Source organism: Meleagris gallopavo, chromosome 20, assembly GCF_000146605.3.
Source record: "Meleagris gallopavo isolate NT-WF06-2002-E0010 breed Aviagen turkey brand Nicholas breeding stock chromosome 20, Turkey_5.1, whole genome shotgun sequence".
NCBI classification, from domain to species: Eukaryota; Metazoa; Chordata; class Aves; order Galliformes; family Phasianidae; genus Meleagris; species Meleagris gallopavo.
The window spans coordinates 1080236-1103010 of NC_015030.2; the positions used below are offsets into that span (position 1 = coordinate 1080236).

At 46.0% G+C, this 22775-nt stretch overlaps 1 protein-coding gene across 3 annotated transcripts in view; it reads left to right on the top strand.

Annotated features, from left to right (window-relative positions):
• The window catches only part of DNAH9 (dynein axonemal heavy chain 9), a 175424-nt gene that overhangs the window by 100323 nt on the left and 52326 nt on the right, over window positions 1–22775 (top strand). For all 3 annotated transcript variants that reach the window (XM_031556283.1, XM_019621575.1, XM_019621578.1), the window contains 8 exons: window positions 3023–3211; window positions 4493–4728; window positions 6178–6300; window positions 7755–7959; window positions 12630–12794; window positions 14989–15129; window positions 18083–18253; window positions 20220–20342. In XM_031556283.1, coding sequence (XP_031412143.1) covers window positions 3023–3211; window positions 4493–4728; window positions 6178–6300; window positions 7755–7959; window positions 12630–12794; window positions 14989–15129; window positions 18083–18253; window positions 20220–20342 — 1353 coding nt within the window. The remainder of the gene's footprint in view (window positions 1–3022; window positions 3212–4492; window positions 4729–6177; window positions 6301–7754; window positions 7960–12629; window positions 12795–14988; window positions 15130–18082; window positions 18254–20219; window positions 20343–22775) is intronic.

The following is a 22775-nucleotide window of genomic DNA, read 5'->3' on the forward strand; positions in this document are numbered from 1 at the left end:
TGATCCAAGGGACCAGGGAATGTCTAGGGACCTGTGGACCAGAAAAGGGAGATGGCTGATGGTGAGGTTTGTAAGTGAAGATGTGCTAATGTGACAGATGAGATTTAGTGATGACAAATGTAAAATGATGCATCCAGGGAAAATGAACCCTAATCATGCATTTTCATTGATAGGTCTTAATTGCACTGTTGTCACTCACATAAGAGCTCTTGTGGAGAGTTCTCAAAAACAGCAGTCTAGCACATGTCTGGAGGCAGCAAGGCAAACTGAGTGTTAGGAACTGGTAGGAACAATTAGGAAACAAAAGCCAAATAATGATTCTATCAATCCAGATTGTGGTGTGCCTCCATCTTGCGTGCTCAGCACAAACAGGCTGGCCTGTCAAAAGGCTGCAGGTAACCTAGAGAGGGTACAGGGGAGTATGTAGTATTGTCATTTCCATATACAAAATGGTTAGGGAGGAAATGATTAGGACTCTTCATTTTGGAAAAGAGAGGGTGTAGGGATGGATGTGATGGAAGCCAGTAAAATTGTGAACGGTATTGAGAAGATGAATAGGGAATGATTGTTCACTATCCCTCATTACCAAGGAGCTACAGGTAATCAAATGAGATGAAAAGAATCCAAATGACTTCTAGGATCTGATGTAGAGGACACCTGAGATTTCTTTAAGATATTAAAATTTACGAGACTTAATGAAGGCAACCAAAGTAGAAAAATCACCTCAGGAAAATAATTAGGAGTAGGTAGAGAGTCTACAAGTTTTGGAAGATCAGATGACAAAGGATTCTTCTTAGAGGTGGAGAACCAAGGGAGCTGCATGAGAACTTACCTTGAGGAGTCTGGAGGAAGGACCTGGGGGTACTTCATCTATAGAAATGTGGCTGCACGTGGTAACACGGTAAGGTCGAGAAAACAACTGAAACTGTTTGTTGAGCTTTGGCCTGCAAGTGCTGTAGTCCCAAGAAGGACTACTGTGATCCTAAATGTATCAAGAGCAGACTTTCTTTCAAGGCTTAGGGAGTACGAGGGCAGCTGAGATGGTGAAAGGCACAATGGAAAGCCTGGTCTTTGTGAGCAGGAAGGTGATTTATGCTGATGAAAGAGGAGCTCAGCTGGAACAGGTTTAGGGGTAGCTCTGAAGTATAATAATGGGTCCAAGAGAATGGTCAGCCTCCTTCTGCTCCTGGTGGGGTTGGCAGTTTTCATGGGATTCTTAGAGATTTGTCAAAGTAGGAAGACCACCAGAGGTATTTTTGCTGATATCTTTTGGTTCTTGTTGTTCGTCAGATTATTCATAAACAGTCTGAAAAAGGTGATGTCTAAGCAGGTTGCACAGATTGTCTAAAATATGAATGCAGTAGTGATGAAAACTACAAAGAACTGTAAAGATGATACCCAGTGATGGAGATGTGAAGTGCAGGGAACATAAATGCAAAGTGATGCTGAGCTAGTTACTGTCATTCAGGAATTTGTGGTTGGTGACCCTGCACGTAGCAGGGGGGTTGAAACTAGATGATCATTGTGGTCCATTTCAACCCAGACCATTCTATGGTTCTGTGATTGAATTAAACAGTGGAGCTAAGAGTTCTGTGTGTGTTCAAGCTCTGTGCTCCCATGGGGGAAAGAAATAAGACCCAAAACCCGAGCTGAAGTTGGAGCTGAAGTTAGCAATTATCAGGAAAAGAAGAGAACAAAATGAAAAAAAAAACAAAAAAAACCACCATCTTAACTATATAAATCCATTCCAAATAAATCCTGAGCATGAAGCTATACCTCCAGCCCCTCTGCTGTACCTCAAAGGATGAAGTGGAATTGGAAATGGTGCAGGGAAAGTAACAACAAAAAGAAACCGGGGGATAAAGATTACATCATTCGGTAAAGATGAAGATTGCAAGGACAATCAAAAGGCTTCTGTTTGAGGAATTATTGAATAGACTTAAAGCTCTTCAGCCTCAAAAGCAGACAGCAGAGGGGATATCAAGGGCTTGAAATCATGAGTGGTACGGAGAAGGTGAAGCGGGCGTGATTGTTCGGTGTTTTTCCACTGCGGGAGCAGATTTTAGCAGTTGAAAAGGTCAGGCAGCACATAAAAGGATGTACTTTTTTTTTACAGAAAGCATAGCTGATCTGTGGTTCTCTGAGCTCCAAGATGCTGCGGGTGCCGAAAGGTTGGTTGGCATCCATGACACCTTAGTAATGAAGGAAAAAGTCATCAGTGGCTATTAAAACAAAGACAGAAACTCTGTTTCAAAATGTTCTTATTCCTCCACTTGTAGGAGGCTGGGTAGTGGTGTCAGGAGTTCTTACCTGGTGGTCATTTGTAGAGTTTTGTACAGTCACCTGCTCGGGCTGAAGGAGCTGAGTCCGACTGAGATGAACTCATCTGGCCTAGCCAAGCAGAGCACATCCCCAAAAAATTCTGCTGTCTGATAGAGCATGACGTGATAACCATGGGGGTAGAAGGAGATCTTGTCCTTTGAAAAGATGGCTTATCCATTGGGTGCACATGAAAACTGTTTCCTGGACTGGACCTTGTGGGAAGGGATAATGTAGACCCAAGGGCATTGGGATGAAGGCGAAATGCCACCTGCCATCCTCATGAGTTGTGTGTGATAGCCGGGGGTTGTGGCTGTTGGAGGAGAGTCTCTGAGTGAGAGGGAGTGTAATGAGGTGTGAATCTGTGACATCCAGGCAATTAAGCAATTAACAGATGATGGGCTGCCAGAGAAATCCTTATGTGGATTCTGCTGGGAATGGATGAGGATCAATCCATTGAGTGATGGATCTTCCCTTTATGAATTTAGAGCAGATCTGGAGCGGCAACTGGGACCCAAGTGCAGAACCAGACTTTTTCACAGAGCAGGAAGAGTTTAGCAAAGTAACTGTTGGGTATTTCCTATGCTGGTTTTAAACTTTAGGAAATGACATTTGAGGTTAGAGACTACGTATGGATACGGTCAGATCCTTAGGTATTGCTAAAGAGACATTGTGACAACGAATTTGATTTGGGAAATTGCAGGTTGGAGGACTGGCTTCTGAGAATGTGAGATGGGCCGAAGCTGTGAAGGACTTCAAACAGCAACAGAGCACTCTGTGTGGAGATGTCCTACTGATTACAGCGTTTGTCTCCTACCTGGGGTACTTCACCAAGAAATACCGACAAGACCTCATGGAAGAAGTCTGGAAGCCATATTTGCAGCAGTTAGAAGTAAGCCCTGCTTCCTCTGAAAAGCAGTTGTCACTGGGCATAACATGGCTATGAATTGTTGTCCATGGGGCATCCTCCAAGTAAGTAGCACCCTTCTGCCTCACCGAGTTGCACTGAGGATCAAGTCATAGCCATGCTTGTTTCCTCTTTGGGGAAGACACTGTGGTCTCCTTGCACCATGCAGGTGATTCCATTCCCCTGTGGACGGTGAAGAAGCCGCAGAGCAGCATCCCAAACATGGAGACCAGTGTCAGTTTGTGCAGGAGTCAGGGACAGCCTAGAGAGGAGATAGTATGGCAGAGAGTCTGCTTGAAAGAGACAGAGCTCACTGCCAGCACTGTGGTAGGCATGGAGAGACTCCAGATGGTACCTCATGTAAGACATGAACTCTATTCATGCTGGCCATGCCTCTCAGCTCCTGAGCTTCACCCACGTCTTGGTGTTCTTAGCAAATTGCCATCGTACTTCACTTGGTAATATTTCATGACTTCCTACTAGGTACTTAATACATCAATAAATTAACATGTGCTCGGTCTCCTGCAAGACTGAGCTTTTGCACATCATTACCTAACTGGATGTTTCAAACCCTGGTGAAATGCCAAGAGGTTTTTATGTAAGGTCACAACTTGCAGTGGTGCCCAAATCAAAAGCTGAGAAAATGAGCAAGTTCCTTAGGATGAGGGAGGAAAACAAATCATCCTGTGATCTTTAATACTAAACCAAAAGCTTGGTTAAGAAAGGAAATGTTCCAAAAAGGGCCTGACTTGGTGCTTAGAGATTTCACATAAGTTGGCTCTGTTTCCATTTGGAAATTAATGATCCTTCCTGTGATGATAACTGGCGCAGATAACTTTCTAGTTGTGGCACCCAGAAGCAGCCTCCCATGTCAGAGAAGTGTTTCTGGAACTGCAGATGCCGTTTTGCAACACAACAGCAGGCTGATGAGGGTGTTAATTATATTCTTCTAAGCTGTCATCTCAGAGCGCTGATACACAGCAGTGTGGTCTGATCGTGGCTGGGTGGGCTGCAGCTTTTCAGGGCTCTCAGCACTCTGCAGGCAAAAATCTCTGGGATCCATGCATAATTTACATTCATTCACAACAGGAGTGGAAAACACTTAATATTAGATCAAAACTACCCCGTAGAATGGTAAAACACTGATAAAAAAAACTTCTCAGTTTTTGATGAAGCTAAATTTGCTTGAATTGTTTTGCTCGCTCATCTCTGTGTTACAAGCTGTTCTCACTGCCTTGTGCTGACATATTTCTCCTTTCCCCCCAGGTGCCGATCCCTGTAACTCCATCCCTAGACCCTCTGACCATGCTGACAGACGATGCTGACATTGCAGCTTGGCAGAACGAGGGGCTGCCGGCCGATCGGATGTCCACTGAAAACGCCACCATTCTCACCAGCTGTGAGCGTTGGCCCCTCCTGGTGGATCCACAGCTGCAGGGAATCAAATGGATCAAAGCAAAGTATGGCGAAGACCTGCGGGTGATCCGAATTGGGCAGAAGGGGTAAGCATCAGCTGTGTCACATAACAGTGCCTTTTCATGGCTACCTGCCCCTTGTAGTTGATGAGTGGTGTATGTTTATCTGCATCTGCCATCTGAGCCCACTACACTGAAGGGAAACCCTCAAAAGTATTTGTGCAGGAGCTGCTTATTCATTACCAAAATGATACATTCCTCATTAAATAGAGGGTCTGCTTAGTGCTTGGCCAAGTTACCATAGGAACTCCTCAGAAAAAGAGATTGAAAAGAGCAGTGTGCTGGAGGCTGAGTGATGCACAGGACTATGCCATCCTCCCTCAGACTCGTGTTATGTTGTGTCCTGACTCAGTTTCACCATGAGTGAAACTTCCTACAACTTGGAAGAAGGCAAAGGTGAAGCTGATGCAAGGGTCACCACCCAGCTGAGCTAACTCTGTTCAGTGTTGGCACCAGCTGGGACCTTCTCATCACAGCATCCCTGCCTTTTTCTGGACACATCTTTTCTGGGAAGGCTTTTTGACACCTGGCTTTTGTCTCTGGTCAGATCACCATTTCCTGCTATATCAACTTGTACCCACTGGTGAGGACTCCCATCTGGGAAGTCAGATCCCTGCTTGGATGCTAACTCAGAGATTTTTGGCTCTTTATGCATTATTTTGCACTGGCAGTAGCTGAAAGTGACCCAAGAGCTCAGTGCTTGTTTGGGGGTATTTGGCTTTGCCTTTACTGGAGCATTGATCTGTCTCTGCTTTTATCATAGAAAATAACAAGAATTTATTAGATTTGCCCTCATGTGGGCTGAGAAGACATTTGGAAACAGCGGTATTTTTCATTAGAGCAAATTTCTGTTTCCTGGCCAACCAGGTCACTATACCTTGCAGTTATTCAAAGGGGAAAAGTAAGAATGCTAGAGAAGGCACGTGAATACAAACCTCCAGGAACAGACCCTGTGACATTCATATGCTGCCATTGCAGACATTTGTGCATCTCTTTTTCCCCTCCTGACCACATACACAGCAGGCAGATACCCTGAGAGGGGAGTCAAACATTGCAAAGGGGCCCAATTCCCTTGTGAGGAAGGAAGAATTATATGATAGTCCCACTGCCCTAAACTCATCCCTGACCCCAGGGCACAGCAAGGATGCAGTCTGCTCTTCTTCTTGCTTTTATGCAAGGTTAACTGCACCAGTGGCTTCTAGGGGAAAACAAACTACTTGCAAAAAGACCTCACCATCTTTTCTTGGGAAAGAAGATGCAGCTGTTACTGCTTGTCCCCTCTCCCTCCTGGACAGTGCCACTTTCAGCATCACTTACTGCCACCGTCCAACCCCTCTTCTTCTCTGCCATTTCCTGACATGTGCATGTAGTGCAGCACAGCTGGAGCATCCCTCTGTCCCTTCGTGGCCTTTTTGCTGCGATGCATTTCAGCCAGCACCAGCCTTGCTGTACTGGGTGCTAAGGCTGTCTCCACAGGTATCTGGACACAATGGAACGAGCCCTGGCTTCAGGAGAATTGGTTCTGATTGAAAACCTGGAGGAGTCCGTGGATCCAGTTCTGGGGCCGTTACTGGGGCGAGAAACAATCAAGAAAGGAAGGTGAGCTTTGGGAAGGCTCTGTGGCCCGTGTGCTTCCATTTCTACCCTTTTCCTGGTGAGTGTGCTTTGTGTTGCTGTGCTCTCCTTTCCTGACCTCATATAGTATGCTTCTCTATGGCAGCACTAACACCTTCCCTTCAAGAGCGTTTAAATCAGGCAATCACAGGTCATTCACTCATAGGATGAAATAAATCTGGATTTTTCATTTAGCTGGACAGCACCGTTCAAAGCTCATGTGAAAGTGAGACCTGCGATCCTCCTCTGGGTTGGGTGACCTTGGTGTCTGTAATTGGCTATCCTGATGCTGGATTATGACCAAAATAGCTATGGCTGTTATGAAGAAAAGGTAACCTTGGATTTTAGCAAACACTGTGCATCCTTTGTGATTACAGCTGCAGATGTATACATTAGGAATATACATGTGATTCTAATGAGGGCAGGTTCTTGGTGGCACTGCCTACCTCCTCAGTACCTCACACTGCAGCAGGAAATGACAGAAATCTGGCTGGACTCTGAATCTCATCTTCCTTCAGTTCCGCGGGGACTGTTTTTGTACTTAACCGTGGGCTTTTTGTTTTCCTGCACCTGTGTCAGTCCCAGTCCTTTGTGGCTGACCCCACAGACAGCTGCTGGTGTTCCAGGGCAGGAAGTAGAGGCTCTGCTGAGTGCTGCCAAGAGTTGCTTGTGCTGGGTGTTCTCTCTCTTCCTCTGTTTCCCAGCCGTAAAAACAAAAGAGGTAGACAAGAAGAGGCTTAGGGGACTGATGTTTGACTGGAGAGTGTATTCAAATTCCTGTGGTGACATCACTGCTTCCACTACAGCCCATCTGCATCTGTGGAAGTATCACTGTCCCCCCATGCATTTCCTGTTCCCCTTTTCCTCTAGTTCCTGTGGGTGTTATTAGATCTGTGTTCAGAACACCCATTTCCTGGAGTTCAGCCACCCAGCTCTCTGAATTTTGTACTGGATGGAATGGGAGATAGCTGAGCTCTCCCAGGTGGTGCTTCCTCCCAAGAATAGTACTGAGCTGCTCCCTGTACCCAGCCTTGCTGCTCATTGCCACCGGAGGCAGCCTGGTTTGAGCAGCACACCAGGCAGTTGTGGCTGTAGGTAATCAAAATCTCTGTGCTGTGAGGCTTTTCCTGCATGTTCCATCTTTGGAAAGAGTACAGTCTTCCATTAAAAGCTTGGAAAACTCCTGGTTTCAACTGCCCATCCCAATGCTGGAAACTTTGGCTTTCTCAGATGCACTCCAAAATTGAGGAGTGGTGCTCTGGGGTTTTTACCTTAAATCAGAAGTGTTTCAAGTTTGTCTATCTTAAATTATGTTTATTCTAAAAGTGATTTCTGTATGGAGACTGCAAAGTCCATTTCTGGTGGATTCCATTGGCTGATGCCACTGTTTGTCCCGGAATGAATGTGCACCCATGATGCGCCTTTTGCTCCAATTTCAGGTACATTAAGATTGGGGACAAGGAGTGCGAATTCAACCCTGCTTTCCGTCTGATCCTGCACACGAAGCTGGCAAACCCCCACTTCCAGCCCGAGCTGCAGGCACAGTGCACCCTCATCAACTTCACTGTCACACGGGACGGCCTCGAGGAGCAGCTGCTGGCGGCGGTGGTCAGCATGGAGCGGCCTGACCTGGAGCAGCTCAAGGTGGGCAGGAAAAGATGAAAAATAATATAAATATTTCTAGACAAATAGCATGTCATGTGTAAAGGTGGAGAGGTTGCTGAGCACCTCATAAGATCAGATTTCCCTCGTAGAATTGTAGAATGGTTTGAGTTGGAAGGGACCCCCAAGGGTCATCTAGTGCAGCGCCCTGCACTGGGCAGGGACACCCACAGCTCCATCACAGCCCCTCCAGCCTGGCCTTGGCTGTCTGCAGAGATGGGGCACCACCACCTCTGGCCACCCTGTGCCACTCTTTTTGTTTGAAACCATTTCTCTTTGCCCTGTCACAGCAGACCCTACAGAAGTGTCTGTACCCTTCTTTCTCACAGCCCCTTTAGATAGTGAAAGACCGCTCTCAGCCCTCCTTGTCTTCTGCAGGCTGCACAGCCCCATCTCTCACAACCTGTCTCAGATGATAAGTGTTGAGGGAGAAGTGATTTTCTGCTACTTTTTGTTTTCTTGGTATTTTTGGGAGCACTTAGACTGCAATTTCAAGCCTTTTTCTCCGAAAATGTGGGTAGAGAACTATTTTTCCTACTCTTCTTCTAAATGGAAGCAGGTTCACGTAATGACATTTTTTTCCATCTTTCACTCTTACTTTGGAGGTAGGATTAATCTCACTTAATTTTAGGCATTTGTGTCCCACTGTAAATGTTGTGAGGCTGATAACTAAGTTTTTCTGTTCTGGTTCTTGTTTGTAAATGGCCAAAATGTTTTCTCTCCTTTTGCATTTAAATAAATATTGCTTCTGTCTCAATGTATCATTTTAAAGAAAAGCCTTGTTGCTAACGGCACACTTAGTGATATAATGGATATGTATAATGCTGAATATTTACTGAGAGTCAGAATGAATTTAGTGCACACATTCGGTCAGGCCAGGCCACTTCTGTAATCATCTTTTCTTTAATGAGATTCTAAACTACGTTATCCATGCAGCCTTAACGATGCATTTCATTTGAAACAGGCTTATGCACTAACGAGCCAAAAGATGGCATAAAGAATACGTAATGACCACAATTAATGTGTGAGCTGTGGCTGTCTTGTGGGAGCCAAACCATCCCTGCAGCCTGGGGACTGTGGGCAGCTTCTGCTGCTGCTGGGCACTGTATGGGGTGACCCACAGCACAGAGGGGTCGCTGACTGCTGCACTGAGGGCAGCAGCACTGCTGGTAATGGCTGCTGTCACAAGGAGAGAGACTGATTCCATGTCATAGATCAGGTTGCCCAGGGCCTTATCCATCCTTACTTTGAAAGTCTCCAGGGATGGGGCACCCACCACATCTCTGAGCAACCTGTTTCAGTGTCTCACCACCCTCACTGTAAAAGACTTTTTCCTTATATCCAACCTAAATCTCCCCTCTTTAAGTTTGAAAGTTTGGGCTCCATCAAAAGAGGAGCGGCCAGTAGGGACAGGGAGGTGATTGTCCCCCTCTACTCTGCTCTTGTGAGGCCCCATCTGGAGTACTGCGTCCAAGTGTGGAGCCCCCAGTACAAGAAAGACAAGGGGCTGTTGGAGAGGGTCCAGAGGAGGGCCATGAAGATGATCAGGGGACTGGAGCACCTCTACTACGAAGACAGGCTGAGGGAGCTGGGCTTGTTCAGCCTGGAGAAAAGAAGGCTGTGGGGTGAGCTCATTGCAGCCTTCCAGGACCTAAAGGGAGCCTACAGACAGGAGGGGAGTCAGCTTTTTGAAAGCGTTGATAAGCAGGACGAGGGGAAATGGTTTTAAGTTGAGGGAGGGGAGATTTAGGTTGGACGTCAGGGGGAAGTTCTTTACAGAGAGAGTGGTGAAGTATTGGAAGGTTGTGGATGCCCCATCCCTGGAGGTGTTCAAGGCCAGATTGGATGGGGCCCTGGGCAGCCTGGTCTAGCGTTGAATGGGGAGGTTGGTGGCCCTGTGTATGGCGGGGGGGTTGGAGATTTATGATCCTTGAGGTCCCTTCCAACCCTGGCCATTCTGTGATTCTGTGAAACCATTTCCCCTTGTTCTATCACAGCAGTCCCTGTGGGAGGAGTCTGTCCCCTTCTTTCCTGTAGCTCTCCTTTAGATACTGACATGCTGGTCTCAATCTCCCCAGACCCTTCTCTTCTCCAGGCTGAACAGCCCCATCTCTTTCAGCCTGCCCTTGTAGAGAAGGTGTTGCATCCCTGAGATAATTTCTGTGGCCTTCCTCTGGACATGCTCCAACAGCTCCATGTCTCTCCTGTACTGAGGACTCCACATCTGGATGCAGTGCTCCAGGTGAGGCCTCACAGTGCAGAGCAGTGGGGCAGGATCACCTCCCTTGCCCTGCCGGCCATGTTGCTATGAGGGCCCAGCTGTCATCCACCAGTACCCTCAAGTTCTTTTTGGCAGAGCTACGCTCAATCCTTTCATCCCCCAGCTTTTTTGGTAGTAGATGTTGCCTCAACCCAGGTGCAGACCTCGCATTTGGATTTGTTAAACCTCATGAGGTTCACTTGGGCCCACTGCTCAGCCTGTCTGCAGATTGGTGTGGGATGTAATTTTCCTGGTAAGAATATTTAAGCTTATTTCTTCCTTTTCCCTCTGTATCCATTCTTCTACCCACACTTCATTCACTGACATTAAAAAGCTGTTGTCTGAGAGCTGTGGGGAGCTCCTCGAGTACAAGTGTGTACTTTGGGGTTTCCCAAAGGAGAGGTCCCTTCTCCACCTGTGCTCTAAGCAGTCACTGCTGTGCTCCAAGTCTTGTTCCAGACCACACAGGTTGGTAACAAGTCCTGCACCAGGCCTATAGCCCAGGTGAGCTGCAGGAACAAAACAGTAAGTGCTTCCAGCATCACCTGCTTCCTGAACCAGCACTGTTATGTATCAACTGTGAAATAGCAGATAATGAGCTCCACTGCAGGAATAAGAAATGATGACCTTGCTCCTGCGGAAAACAATAGCACGAGAGAGCTGCAACAGATGCAGGCTTTTGTGGGAAATACAGCATTGTATGCCCTTCTGAGGGTGCTTTTCAGACACTGCATGGTGATTACAAGCTATTGGAGCAAAAGTCACACGCGGCCTCATTAAGAGCAGCAGGCTTGCAGGCCGTGGTCTGCAGTAATAGCTTGCAAAATGTCATTTTTCAAGGCATGCTATACTTGAATGACAGGAGCTTACAGAATTAACTGTGTTAGTTTAAGACGTGTTTCAAGACTTGTGAAATATTCACCACCTGTGTGTAAGGCCTAAGGAGCAGGCCTTTGAGAACAGCCCTGCTGCAGGAATAGCGGCACACATCAGTGTGCACTGCTGCATCCTCAGGCTGGCACTGACACGAAACGAGTGTGTGTGCAGCAAGTGTGTGAAATCTCAGCCCAAATATTGAGAGATGACTTATTAATGGGAGAGTTAGTTAATCTGCTGAAAAACCTTTGGTAATGGAGCAAATACTACTCGGTTCTGTCGCTTAAATGAAGTGTGGGGATTTAAAACTCTGTACAACAGAGTAGTGTTTTACGTACACGGTCAAGCTAGCGGTTGGCTCGGTTTTTGTAGGGAATAGCCACCAGGCTTGTATCTTCACAGCATCCAAATCAGATGCATGGCTGTGCCACAACATGTTTTCTGGTCTGGTGCTTGGAATAGGTGTTCAGACAGGGGAGGTTTAAGGTTGGATATGAGGAGGAAGTTTTTCACTCAGAGGTGGTGAGGCACTGGAACAGGTTGCTCAAGGAGGCTGTGGATGCCCCATCCCTGCAGGCATTCAAGGCCAGGCTGGATGTGGCTCTGGGCAGCCTGGGCTGCTGGTTGGTGACCTGCACATAGCAGGGGGTTGAAACTCAATGATCATTGTGGTCGTTTTCAACTCAGGCCATTCTGTGATTCTACGTAGGTGTTTGCAAAAGGACCACATAGTGCCATGACATGGTGCACCTGAAATCCAGGAAAGATGCTATTTCCCTGAGCAAGCACTTGGATTAGTGCAGTCACATTTCTCAGGAGGAATTCTGTTGTGGAGGAGAAGTTCAGAAAGAAGCCATGAGAGATGAGTCTCTGTTTCTGCCATGAGCAGTGTCAGTTAGTGGGATCTGTGCAGATTAGGGAAGCAGAACAAGTGGCTGGGGAGAACCAAGGGGCATTATTTCACAGAAACAGTAGAATTCAGAAAGTCAGTCCTTGTGACAAAATGGTTGCCACTGGTCTCTATCTGCTTGGCCACCTTAGCATTATCTTTGCAAACCCTTTGCCATGGGGACTGTCCTGGTTTGCGCGGCTTCAAGCACTGCAGGCTGGCGGTCTGAGGGAGAGCCTGGGCGCAGGGTACAAGCAGCAATTGAGTGAGACTGAGTTTCCTTTCCATTTTGATCCCAAGATGAGTGGTGCTCACCTCTGGACCCTAGTGAGTCTGCTGATGTTCTCCCCATCCCTGTTTAATCCCTTGTTTAATCCAGTGGTACTGATCAATGGTACTGATAGTGGTACAGATCAGGAGAACTGATGGCTGAGTTCTCCTGGTGCTTTCTGTGCTTCTTTCCCTGAATCAGTGGCATGGAGAATTCCCAGAGCTCTGTTCATATGCAGAAATCAAAGCAGGAATAATCAATGCTGGACTGTGGCAACAGTCACTTAGAAGCCTGTTCCCCTGTGAAGGTGGTTAATCTGTTTTGTGCCTAAGACTTTATTAATTGCTTGTTTGCAGTCAGATCTCACAAAGCAACAGAATGGATTCAAAATCACCCTGAAAACGTTAGAGGACAACTTGTTGTCTCGGCTGTCATCAGCATCTGGGAACTTCCTGGGAGACACAGCATTGGTGGAGAACTTGGAGACCACTAAACAGACAGCAGCAGAAATTGAAGAAAAGGTAAAATGACAGTGATAGCTCAGAGGAAATTGTGTGAGATGTATTCTTTAAGGATTTGTGGGTGAAACACGGCTTCTTTGCAATGCTGGGCTCTTCTTCTGCTGAGCAGTGAAGAGAAAGTGATATAAATTGAAGTGCTCTTCATTCTGGCCAGCTTCAAGCCATTCAGTTCTTTGGAGCTTTTGTGTGTTAAATGGCCTATTTAAGACCCATGGAAAATGGCAGTGCCTGATGTAAAGATGATAAAATTTACACACTGTATCAAGGCGGCTTTAAACTGCTCCAGCATAATTCTGAACACATCACACTTCCTCAATTAAGTTGCATTTTAGTGCTGTCAGGGGACCGCAGTCTTTGAGTTTGTGATCTCGAGTGAGTCTGCAAAAACTTGGGTATTTTGTACCCTTCATTCCTTAGGATGTAAATCAGTTGCCAGTGTTGTCACCTACCCAGGTCACCTTGCTGGCCACATAGGGACAGTTAAGTGCATGGTGGTTTTGCCCTTATACCAGGTAGACTCAAGAAATGCATGCATCACGCCAGGATTGCAGCAGGACCCCAGTCTGGCTGTCCTCAGCTGCTGCCCCCCAGCCCTCCCATCTTCACAGCCCATGGCCATGTTACCTGCTCAGGTCAGGATCAAACTGCCTCTCACTTCATGCCTCCACATGAAGAAATGAAATGATTTCTGCTAGCTGTCTGTGGGACATTACATGCATCCAGCTTCGTAGGGATGGTATGCTTGTACTCCTCAAAGAGGATGCTGAAGGAATGCTTTGACACAACAAGGTTGACATTGCCCTATTGAATTAAGTGTTCTTGAAATGCTTCTATTTCTGAACAAGTGGGGGCTGAAAAGATGATCCCTGCCAACTCTGTGGCAGTGAGGATGAATTTTACTGATTGCACCTGGTTTTGATGAGTTTGGTACCCATGTAGAAAGCTGCTTAAGGGCAGAATTATAAGTCTGCTTTTCAAGTCAACCCTTACTCTGTTCTTGGTTTGGCTGCAGAAAAAATAACAGTCAAGATTTTCTTTCTAAGAACAGTCCTCTCCATTGTATTTATGGAAAGCAACTGTCTTCCTCTCCTCCTCTGGATTTTGTATTTCTAAATTTGTTAAGCATTTTGGAGTAGGGTAACTGAAAGTTAGTTGTCTGGACTATGCTGAAGGCTCCCTGCATAGTCAGTGGAGAGATGTAGATGCTATCAGAGGTGGGGTCAGGATACGGAGAAGTGTATTAGCTGTATTCATGGTCCATGCAGATGCTTGTTTCTGCAAGAGACTCTAAAGCTGTTTTATGAAGGAATCTGAGATGTTACAGCCCATCATTGCTTCTGAAGATGTGCCATGGAGCCCAACATGTGTGTTGGCTGTGTACAGCAGGGTAGTGCTCAGTCAGTGCCTCAGTAGGAAGGTTTGATGTGCTCTAGCAGCTCGGGTCCATGCCTAGCAGTGTGTGTTTCTCTGGGGGTTGTGCTGTGATCTGCAGGGCTGTGCCACACGTACTGATCCCATTTCTGCCATGTCCCCATGGAATGGTTTGCTGAACCTCCTGGATCAGCGCTGCGACACTTCTGACTGTGCATAGCCTGAGCCTACCATAATCCCCAGGAGGCTGGAGGATGTCGCTTCCTGCTGCTGAAGTGGAATAAAAGAATGAACAGGACTGAGATGATGTATCTGCCAAAAGGATTTTCGCTGTGTCCATCACAGCAGCTATGCTGACACCTGGCCAGGAAGGCAGGGAGGCATTAGGTGCTGGAGAGGAAAGGCAGCAAGTAGCTGAGAAAATTAGCAGTTCTCAGCTTGGGGGAAGTGTCTTATGAGCAGCACTGTCTGTTCAGTCCTGTGTTATTAATGATTTGCACAGGAGGGGGGCAATTAGCAGGAGAAACTCACTGATTATAAAAATAATTCCAGTTAGTGAAGAGCAGGAACCCTAGTGAGAACTTTGGAGGGGGAGGCTTGGGAAAACAGAGGATTGGACATGAGGATGAATGCAGTTAATGAAGGATATGCCAGAGGACAGAGGCTGCTGGGAGTGAAGGCTCAAGCCTGGTGAGTTGAAGGCAGGTTGGCCACCACTTGACCTCGTGTCTTTGTGGCAGGTAATTGCCTTCCCCCGAGCCGCAGCTTCACGGAGCTCACAGAGATGTTTTCACAGTGCCTTCGTTCTGTGTTTTCCCTCCAGGTCCAGGAGTCCAAGGTGACTGAAGCCAAGATTAATGAGGCGAGGGAGCACTACAGGCCTGCTGCCGCGCGGGCCTCTCTGCTCTACTTTGCCATGAACGACCTCCGTGCCATCCATCCCATGTACCAGTTTTCTCTGAAGGTACTGTCCCCGTGAGGCCCGTGGCAGCACTGCAGGGCAGCTGAGCCCTGATTGAGATCAAATTAGATCAGTCTTAATGAGCTTTCCTTTCTTTTGCTTGGCTTCTGTTGAGGCAAGTGAACTGATGTCTTGTAGAAAGCCACAGTCTGGCCTGGAAGTGCATTAATGGCCTTGATTACTGAACATTCCAGAAGTTTATTCGCAAAGTAGAACTTTACAAGCCATTTGTTATCTCCTTCATATTCACAGCCATCTTGGCCTGGCCGAGGAAGATGTGCAATGGATTTGAAAGAGCCAACAAAGTACTTTTTTCTGTGTATTTTATATATTTATGCATTAAGATTTAGCACAGTGTTGGGAGTGACTTGCTTCCTCAGTTCATCTTTTCTTTATATTTGCATTTAGTTCTGTATCTGTGATGTCATCAGGGTCATAATGTCTGTGCAGATATTTCATAAGTTAACGAGAATTGCTGCTGCCCTTAGCAATTATCCAAGACCTTGATGTTGAAACAATCCCAACTTCCCAAATGACACAGTATTAAAACATCAAATTGCTCTGTAAACACAGCCCTGTCCCACCGAGACCTCAGTGCCAGGGATTTACTGCTGCCCTTTGTACAGAGGGCAAATCATGGCCAATTCTGCCTGTCCAAGGCAAGAAGGATCCCCTCCGAGAGCCCTGAGCCTGGAAGACCTGATGGGATCTGTGGGCATCTGACCCCTAACAGCAGTGTGGCTGCTGGCAGGTTGGAGACAGACAGGCTCTTGGTAACAGTTTGGACACCTCCACGGGGATGATGCTGGGAGAGAACCTGCTTGTGCCTGTGCTCTAAAATAAATGCAGGACAGATACAGCCAAAGAAATGGTGTCCCAGCTTTGGAGAACATTCCTTCCTGGAACTGTTTCCACTGCAACAACTGGACTGGAGAATTCTTCTAAAATGACATTACACTGCAGTGTAACTATTGCTGTTCCTAGTGGTGGGGATTGAGTAGTCCCATTTGCTATGTGGCAGCAGAGCGTGGTGGGAAGCCAGGAGCTTTGGTGGGAGTGTGACTATGACCTTGTTTTCAGGTTTCTTGGCTAGTTTTGAGATACTGGCTCCTTTATGGCAGATGTGAGCAGGCTGAGACTCCACTTGCTGCAATGAATGAACTAGATCTTTAGAGTGAAATATGAATTAATTGCTCACATCTTTGCTTCATGTTGGGGCATCACTTCATCATTTGTTTTCTATCCTTGGTGGGAAGTGGAGCTTCTCTCAAGCTGTCTCCTCGATCCTGGAAGCTCCTCAGGCAGGGACCCTCTTTCTGCATTCCCTTCATACAGCCCAAGGGTGCGAGAGAGTCTTGGTCTCTCTAAGGACCTGTTGCAATGGAAAGGAGTTGCTGTGATGGTGTCTATAGTTCTGACCAGCAGAGACTCGGGTATTTATTGAAGAGTTCCAGTTTTATTGTTTTAATAAATGGAACACTTTTTTTTTGCTATGGGAAAGGCATTTTGGGGAATGGAGGGTTAAATGAGATGGCATTGTAGTCTAGTACTTCTTCCAAATGGTTTCTTACATTGCCAAGTGACCTGAAAAAAGTAATTGAGAAGAGAATACAATATTTTGAGCCAATCCACAAAGAAGCTTTTCTTTTTGTTATCTCCAATCCATATGCTGAAATAATTTTACCAGGGAAATGCACGGATATCTTTCATGCAAGGGTGCCCTTTGAAAGATTCATTCCCTACACATACATAGTAGAAATGTGAGTATCCGAAGTTTCACCTTAAATCTCCCTCATCTATGTTTTGTTTGTTTTATGTTTTCCAGTTAGCATTAGTATTGTGTATAAATACATGGCAAATTATTTACTGAAATGTTTTTATCTAATAAATTTGGATGACAGATCATAAAACATTGAGGAAAGATGTGCAGAGATGATTTTAAAATACTTGCCATACAGTTAAAAGCCCATTATAAATTAGAGCACACAAGATTTATATACGATTCTGCAGCGTGTTTTAACTCTATTTAAAGAAATGTAAGCAGAAAAATCCATTCTGCAGTTATTCAATAATGCAGTAGATATCAATGTTACTTTAATTTGTTGAGGCATCATTCTCCTTTGTAGAGCCCTAAAAATAATGCTGTCGACACAGCCATGCCTTGTCTGGTTGGTGCTATTAATTTGTATCGGCCTGGTTAATTCCTATTAGCTTGGTCTCAGTGTACTGGGTTTTTGCATTGCTAATGAGGACACACGCCTTTTCCTTTCTCCAGTTGCATCTGATAATTTGCTAATGGGTTTTCTTCAATCTGTTCCGAAAGTTTTTAAGTCTTTTTTAATTTAGATCAGAATATTTCTACAGGAGTCCTTGGTGTCTTATATAACAGCATCCTTCTTCATGGTGCACCCATGCCAAAGGGATTTTAGTGCTCGGCTGATCCCACTTCTCCATGCTGAAGTCCTGCCTGCCCTCCTTATCCAGTCCTGTGCTGAAGCCTGACAATAACCCACTCCTTGGACTGTTTTGTATTTAAGGGAATTGCTTTTTTTAAGTTGAAGCATTTGTGAAACAACAGGTTCCTCTGGGAACACAAATGTCTTTGGCTCAGTGTTTTGGAGAAGTGAGCTGTGTAATCTTTGTGAGAGAACATACTCAGCCTGAGAAATGTTTCCTCTACCCGTTGCATCTTAATTCAGCCAGCACATCTTTCTGAAGCCCAAACGAGCACAGTGTCACAGGGTATGTCATGAGAAAGCAGCCAGAGGGAGATGCAGAGCCCAATCTGTAGGTGTTCCCCTGCATCCTGCTGCTGCTGGGCACTGGGATTGCTTTGGTCGTGGCTGCAGGGCTCAGTGTCTGAGCTGGCTTTGCTCATTGCAGCACTTCAGGTGATACACTGGTGCGTGAGAAGAGCATTTAGAAACAGTGCCAATCTTCTTGTCTCCTCACCTAGGCATTCAGCATTGTGTTCCAGAAAGCCATTGAGAGGGCATCTCCTGATGAGAGCCTCCAGGTGCGAGTGCTGAACCTCATAGACAGCATCACCTTCTCTGTGTTCCAGTACACGACCCGAGGGCTGTTTGAGTGCGATAAGCTGACCTACACTGCACAGGTTACCTTCCAGGTAAGCACCACCAGGATGTGCAATCCGTACAAGGCCAGGCTGGATGTGGCTCTGGGCAGCCTGGGCTGCTGGTTGGCGACCCTGCACATAGCAAGGGGTTGAAAACAGATGATCATTGTGGTCCTTTTCAACACAGGCCATTCTATGATGATTGTACTGGCAAAGATATTGGCATACAGAGAAAACCCAAGCTGGCACAGCCATGCCTTCAGCATCAGAGCAGCAAATGCAAGGGCTGGGGAACTGATATTCTTCTCTTCAGTTCTTGCTGATAGCAGTCAAAGATGCTGTGTTTGATTTGTGTTACACCAATGAATGGCTGTTTGAGAGAGAGATGCCTGCTTGCAGGACCTGCAGAAGGGAAGCAGGTCTTCAAGGCTGATTGGTTGTATCCAGAAAAAAGGCATGCTACGTGGCTGCTGTTGCTCTGTCAAGTATTCTGCTATAATTTTTTATGCTACCATGTGAGCAAGGAGACGTTTCTATATCTCTGTACCAAAATCAGATTTAGTCAATAAATTGTGCTTGGCATTATGTTACAAAGTGGTTATTGAGCTCATGCAGTGTATGGCTAAGTAAGTGCCCTGCAATGTAGAACGCAGGTGTGAACCAAATTTGAGCAGCCTAAACAGTGTTCAGGTCTAGTTAGCCTTAATCCAGTGGTTGCCATGACTTTTTTCTTTGAATTCTACATAGCAAAATATGAAGTGTAAAAGGAAGAGCAAGTATACATCTATATAAATGACCTCTAACGATTTATTTAGTTATGTCTATGTGTAAAAAATCAACGCAAATTTTGCAAAGTCAGGCTTAATTGTGACCCAAAAGAGATTTACATTTTCATATAATGTATTTGTCTGAATAAACAATTTACCTTGCATGCATTGTTCTTGCATGATATCATATCATAGAGTCGTAGGATTGTTTGAGTTGGAAGGGGCCTTTAAAGGTAATCTAGTCCAACTCCCCTGCATTGAACAGGAGAGATAGTTAAGACATCAGTTCAAGGCATCAGGAAAATCAGCATCCACTGTTTCAGTGCATGGAGGGAATTAGATGATGAGTTGCAGGATTCTCCCATGTAAAAAATCAGTTGGCTCTTGAACTGAGTAGCTCATTACTGTCACTGGTGGAGGAGATGCCAGGCATGCTTCAGAAGCCATGCCCAGTAGGCAATAATGAGATACAGTCTAGGATCTGTAACAAGGAAACGAGAAGCTCACCATGCCAGCATTGCTCTTTTTTCTTCCAGAAATTGTGTTCAGAATGTTCAGACTTCATCTCAGAGATGCGGGCAGTCTGGCAGCACTCAGTGCAGTGGTTCCAGCTGGGCTCCTGAGCTTCCAGAGCTTTCCAGAATGGCCCCTGGCATTGCTCTGGCGGTCTTGCTTCCCCAAAGCCATTGTTGGTGGTAAACACACTGATGGCAGCAGAATGGCCAGGTGCTCTCCAGCACAGCATTGCTGGGGACCTAAAGGACCCGCTCATTCTCCCAGTGCATGTGCTGTGAGGCTTTTTTCACTCTCAGTACGTCTCCAATTACTTTCAATAGAAGAAAATTGTGAGAGATGGACGAGACCTTGGTGGTGTGCCCTAGGGGGGAGCGCTCAAGTTCCTTGCAAGAAAGTTGTTTGTTCTTTAGCTGCAGATATCAAGCACAGGGACTGCAGCACATCTTCCTGTCTGCATCTCCGCCAGCAGTGTGAATATAAACCACAACTTTTCCCACAGTTTTTCCAGATTTTGACCATTTTATGTTATGTCTCCATACTTATTCTGGGTCCTCTCTTGGGGAGACACAAAGCACCTGCAGGATATGTTTCACCACAGCCCTCCAGCACTGGACACTGTGTGGTTTTTATCTGCATATTTGACAGCTGCATACATTGAATAATTAATCTGATAAAGCGTATTGCTGCTCTGTATCCTGACTGCTCAAGGCTATCTTGCTTGCTTGAAATTACAGATACTTCTGATGAGTAAAGAAATCAATGCAGTAGAACTGGATTTCCTTCTCAGATACCCAGCACAGCCCAGAGTCACAAGCCCTGTGGAGTTCCTGTCTAATCACTCCTGGGGAGGAATCAAGGTACGTGTTTCACCTGAAATGTGTGAAATCAGCATCTCTTATCTCCTCTGAGGGCCTTTCAGCATCTGTCAGGCCAGCCTTTATAGCACTGGTTGAGTAAAGTTCTGACCATACATAAGCAGCACAGAAACGCACAGAGTTGGAGAGCTCTGTTGCTACAAGATGAGCTTTGAGGGCCTGATGACCTCTTGTCCCTGAGAAGGCTTTTCTTCCCTCTGAGGTTTAGGCTTTTTCTTCTGTAAGGAATAAGAATGTCTCATGGGTACAGATTGCAAAGATCCTCACTGTCTTTGGGAGGAGGTGAGACTTTAAGGCAGATAGGACCATCTGCAGAGCTTTGCTGGGGGCAGCGTTGTGCCAGGTGAGAGACCCACAAAAAACCATGCTCTCATGGCAGTGAGGTTGTCTAACAGCTGCCATGTGTTTTGGGATGAGAGCCGAGGGAGAGCATCCTAGAGAGATGTGCGTTATCCTACCTTTGCACCCACTTGTCAGCAGATGGAAGTTGTACTGGATTTAAACCTGATTCAGGATAAGTTTGTGCAAAATGTGTCTGCTCTGGGCAGGACCATCCATCCCTGCCTTTTCACTGGCAGTGGGGATGGGCCCTGTGCCTCGTTCTGCACACACAGGTAACTGAGCTCATCTTCAAAACATCACAATCACATTTTCAGCGATTAAATAAGCTTGTCGCTTCTTCCTAAACCAGTCCTTTTCCTCCTCTCTCTCCAAGACCTATTTCCATTATGGAGGAATTATGTACACCCTTTCTCTGTCCCTTGTTCCCTTGTTATGTTCCATGTATGGATATATAGAGTGAGCGCTGCATTTCAGCTCCTCTTAAGTCCTGAGTTGAAATTCTTCACTGATTGGGAAGGTTTGGTGCTGCAGTGCTTCTTTCTGCTTCAGTCCTGTGACCTTCCTCTGGGAGCTGAATTGGCTGCCACCACAAGTTGCTGGGGTTTCAGGCTCTGATTCTCCTCTTGAAGATCTTTCAGTGCATCTGAGGAAGCATTATGGTTTTGAGTGCTCAGGGGTGCGTTTGCTAGTCCTGCTGCAGTTGGTACACTCCCCAGGCAGACACCTTCTCAGTTTGCAGTGAGCTTTTCTGCTCTATGGGATGATCCTTTTAGTGCCAGCCAGTTCCCTTTCACATGGGAGTGGAATGGCCTTTCCTGGACCCCTGTGCTTCATCCTGCTAGTTTCAGCTGCCTCACTGCTGTCATGGAGTTGGTACAACTGCCAGCTCAGGCTCTCATAAACACCAGAAAGAACATCCACACCCCATCACTCACTCTTCAGAACTTATTCTATCACACGATACACAATACGGGCGTGCTTCGTCTGGTTCCAAGCTGATTCTTTCCCACTGAGCTTCCTCTCCCATTCTGAGTCTCCTGGGGCTTGTGGTTGAGATAGAAACCATGTGATACCATGCAGATGCTGCTCTGCACACCCTTTTGCAGAGCTGGGGGATGATGGGATGTAAATATGTCTGAGAGGGCTCCAAGATGCAAAGTCTGCATCCTCACTGTGAGACTGCTGTCCGCATGAGCTGCACATCTCGAGGAGCTGCAGTCACTGGTCAGTAATCTGCCCTAATGTACTTCAGGATTTCCAGATAGCTAATTCTTTATTACTGAATATGCTCCAGATTCTCTTTTGTGGTGTGACTGTTTGTAATACTGGTTCTACTATAAATAATACAGCGGGTGTCAATTTTATTAGTGTTTATGTTCTATTAATGTGTGTTGGCTTATTAGCCTTGGAGTTTTTGGCAACTCTGGTTACTTGAGGCGTAGTTTTAGTACGATCACATTTTGTCACAGACCGCTATAATTAGGTTAATTAGTCACGGCTTCTATAGAGCTTATGAGCAGGCTAAAATCCCCTTTTCTTTTATCAGAAAGATTAAGTGCTGTAATGAATTGTTTCTTCAACAAAGCTTGAGCAAAGTACCTTTCAGACTGGCATTTCAAATCTGAAGTGGAATGAAGCATTCTGTATGAATTTTCAGAGGAGCACTGAAAATGCGCTGCATTTGACAGAGGTTTCAGGCCAAAAGAAATCAATATTGATATTAACTTCCCGGTCCATGCCTCCCATTTTGGGCACGTTAACTTCAGAGCAAACTTCATCAGGTGTTGAGGACTGTGGGCACACAAACAGCCTCGTATGACATGGCTGATTACTTCATGCTGCTGTATGGTTGATGATACCTACAGGCTAATAGTGCTCTGCAGTTCTGCAGCTGTCTCAGCTCCTGGTGCTGGCACATCTGACGCACACCTTTGATTTCATCTTCCAACTTCTCTTCAGCAGTAAATTTCCCAGAGTTTTTTGTTGTAACGCTTGTGCCAGGGAGGCTCAGTATTTACTGCTGAATGAAGAAACCCATGTGCCTGTCGAGAAGGGCGCAGTTTTTGGGGAAAG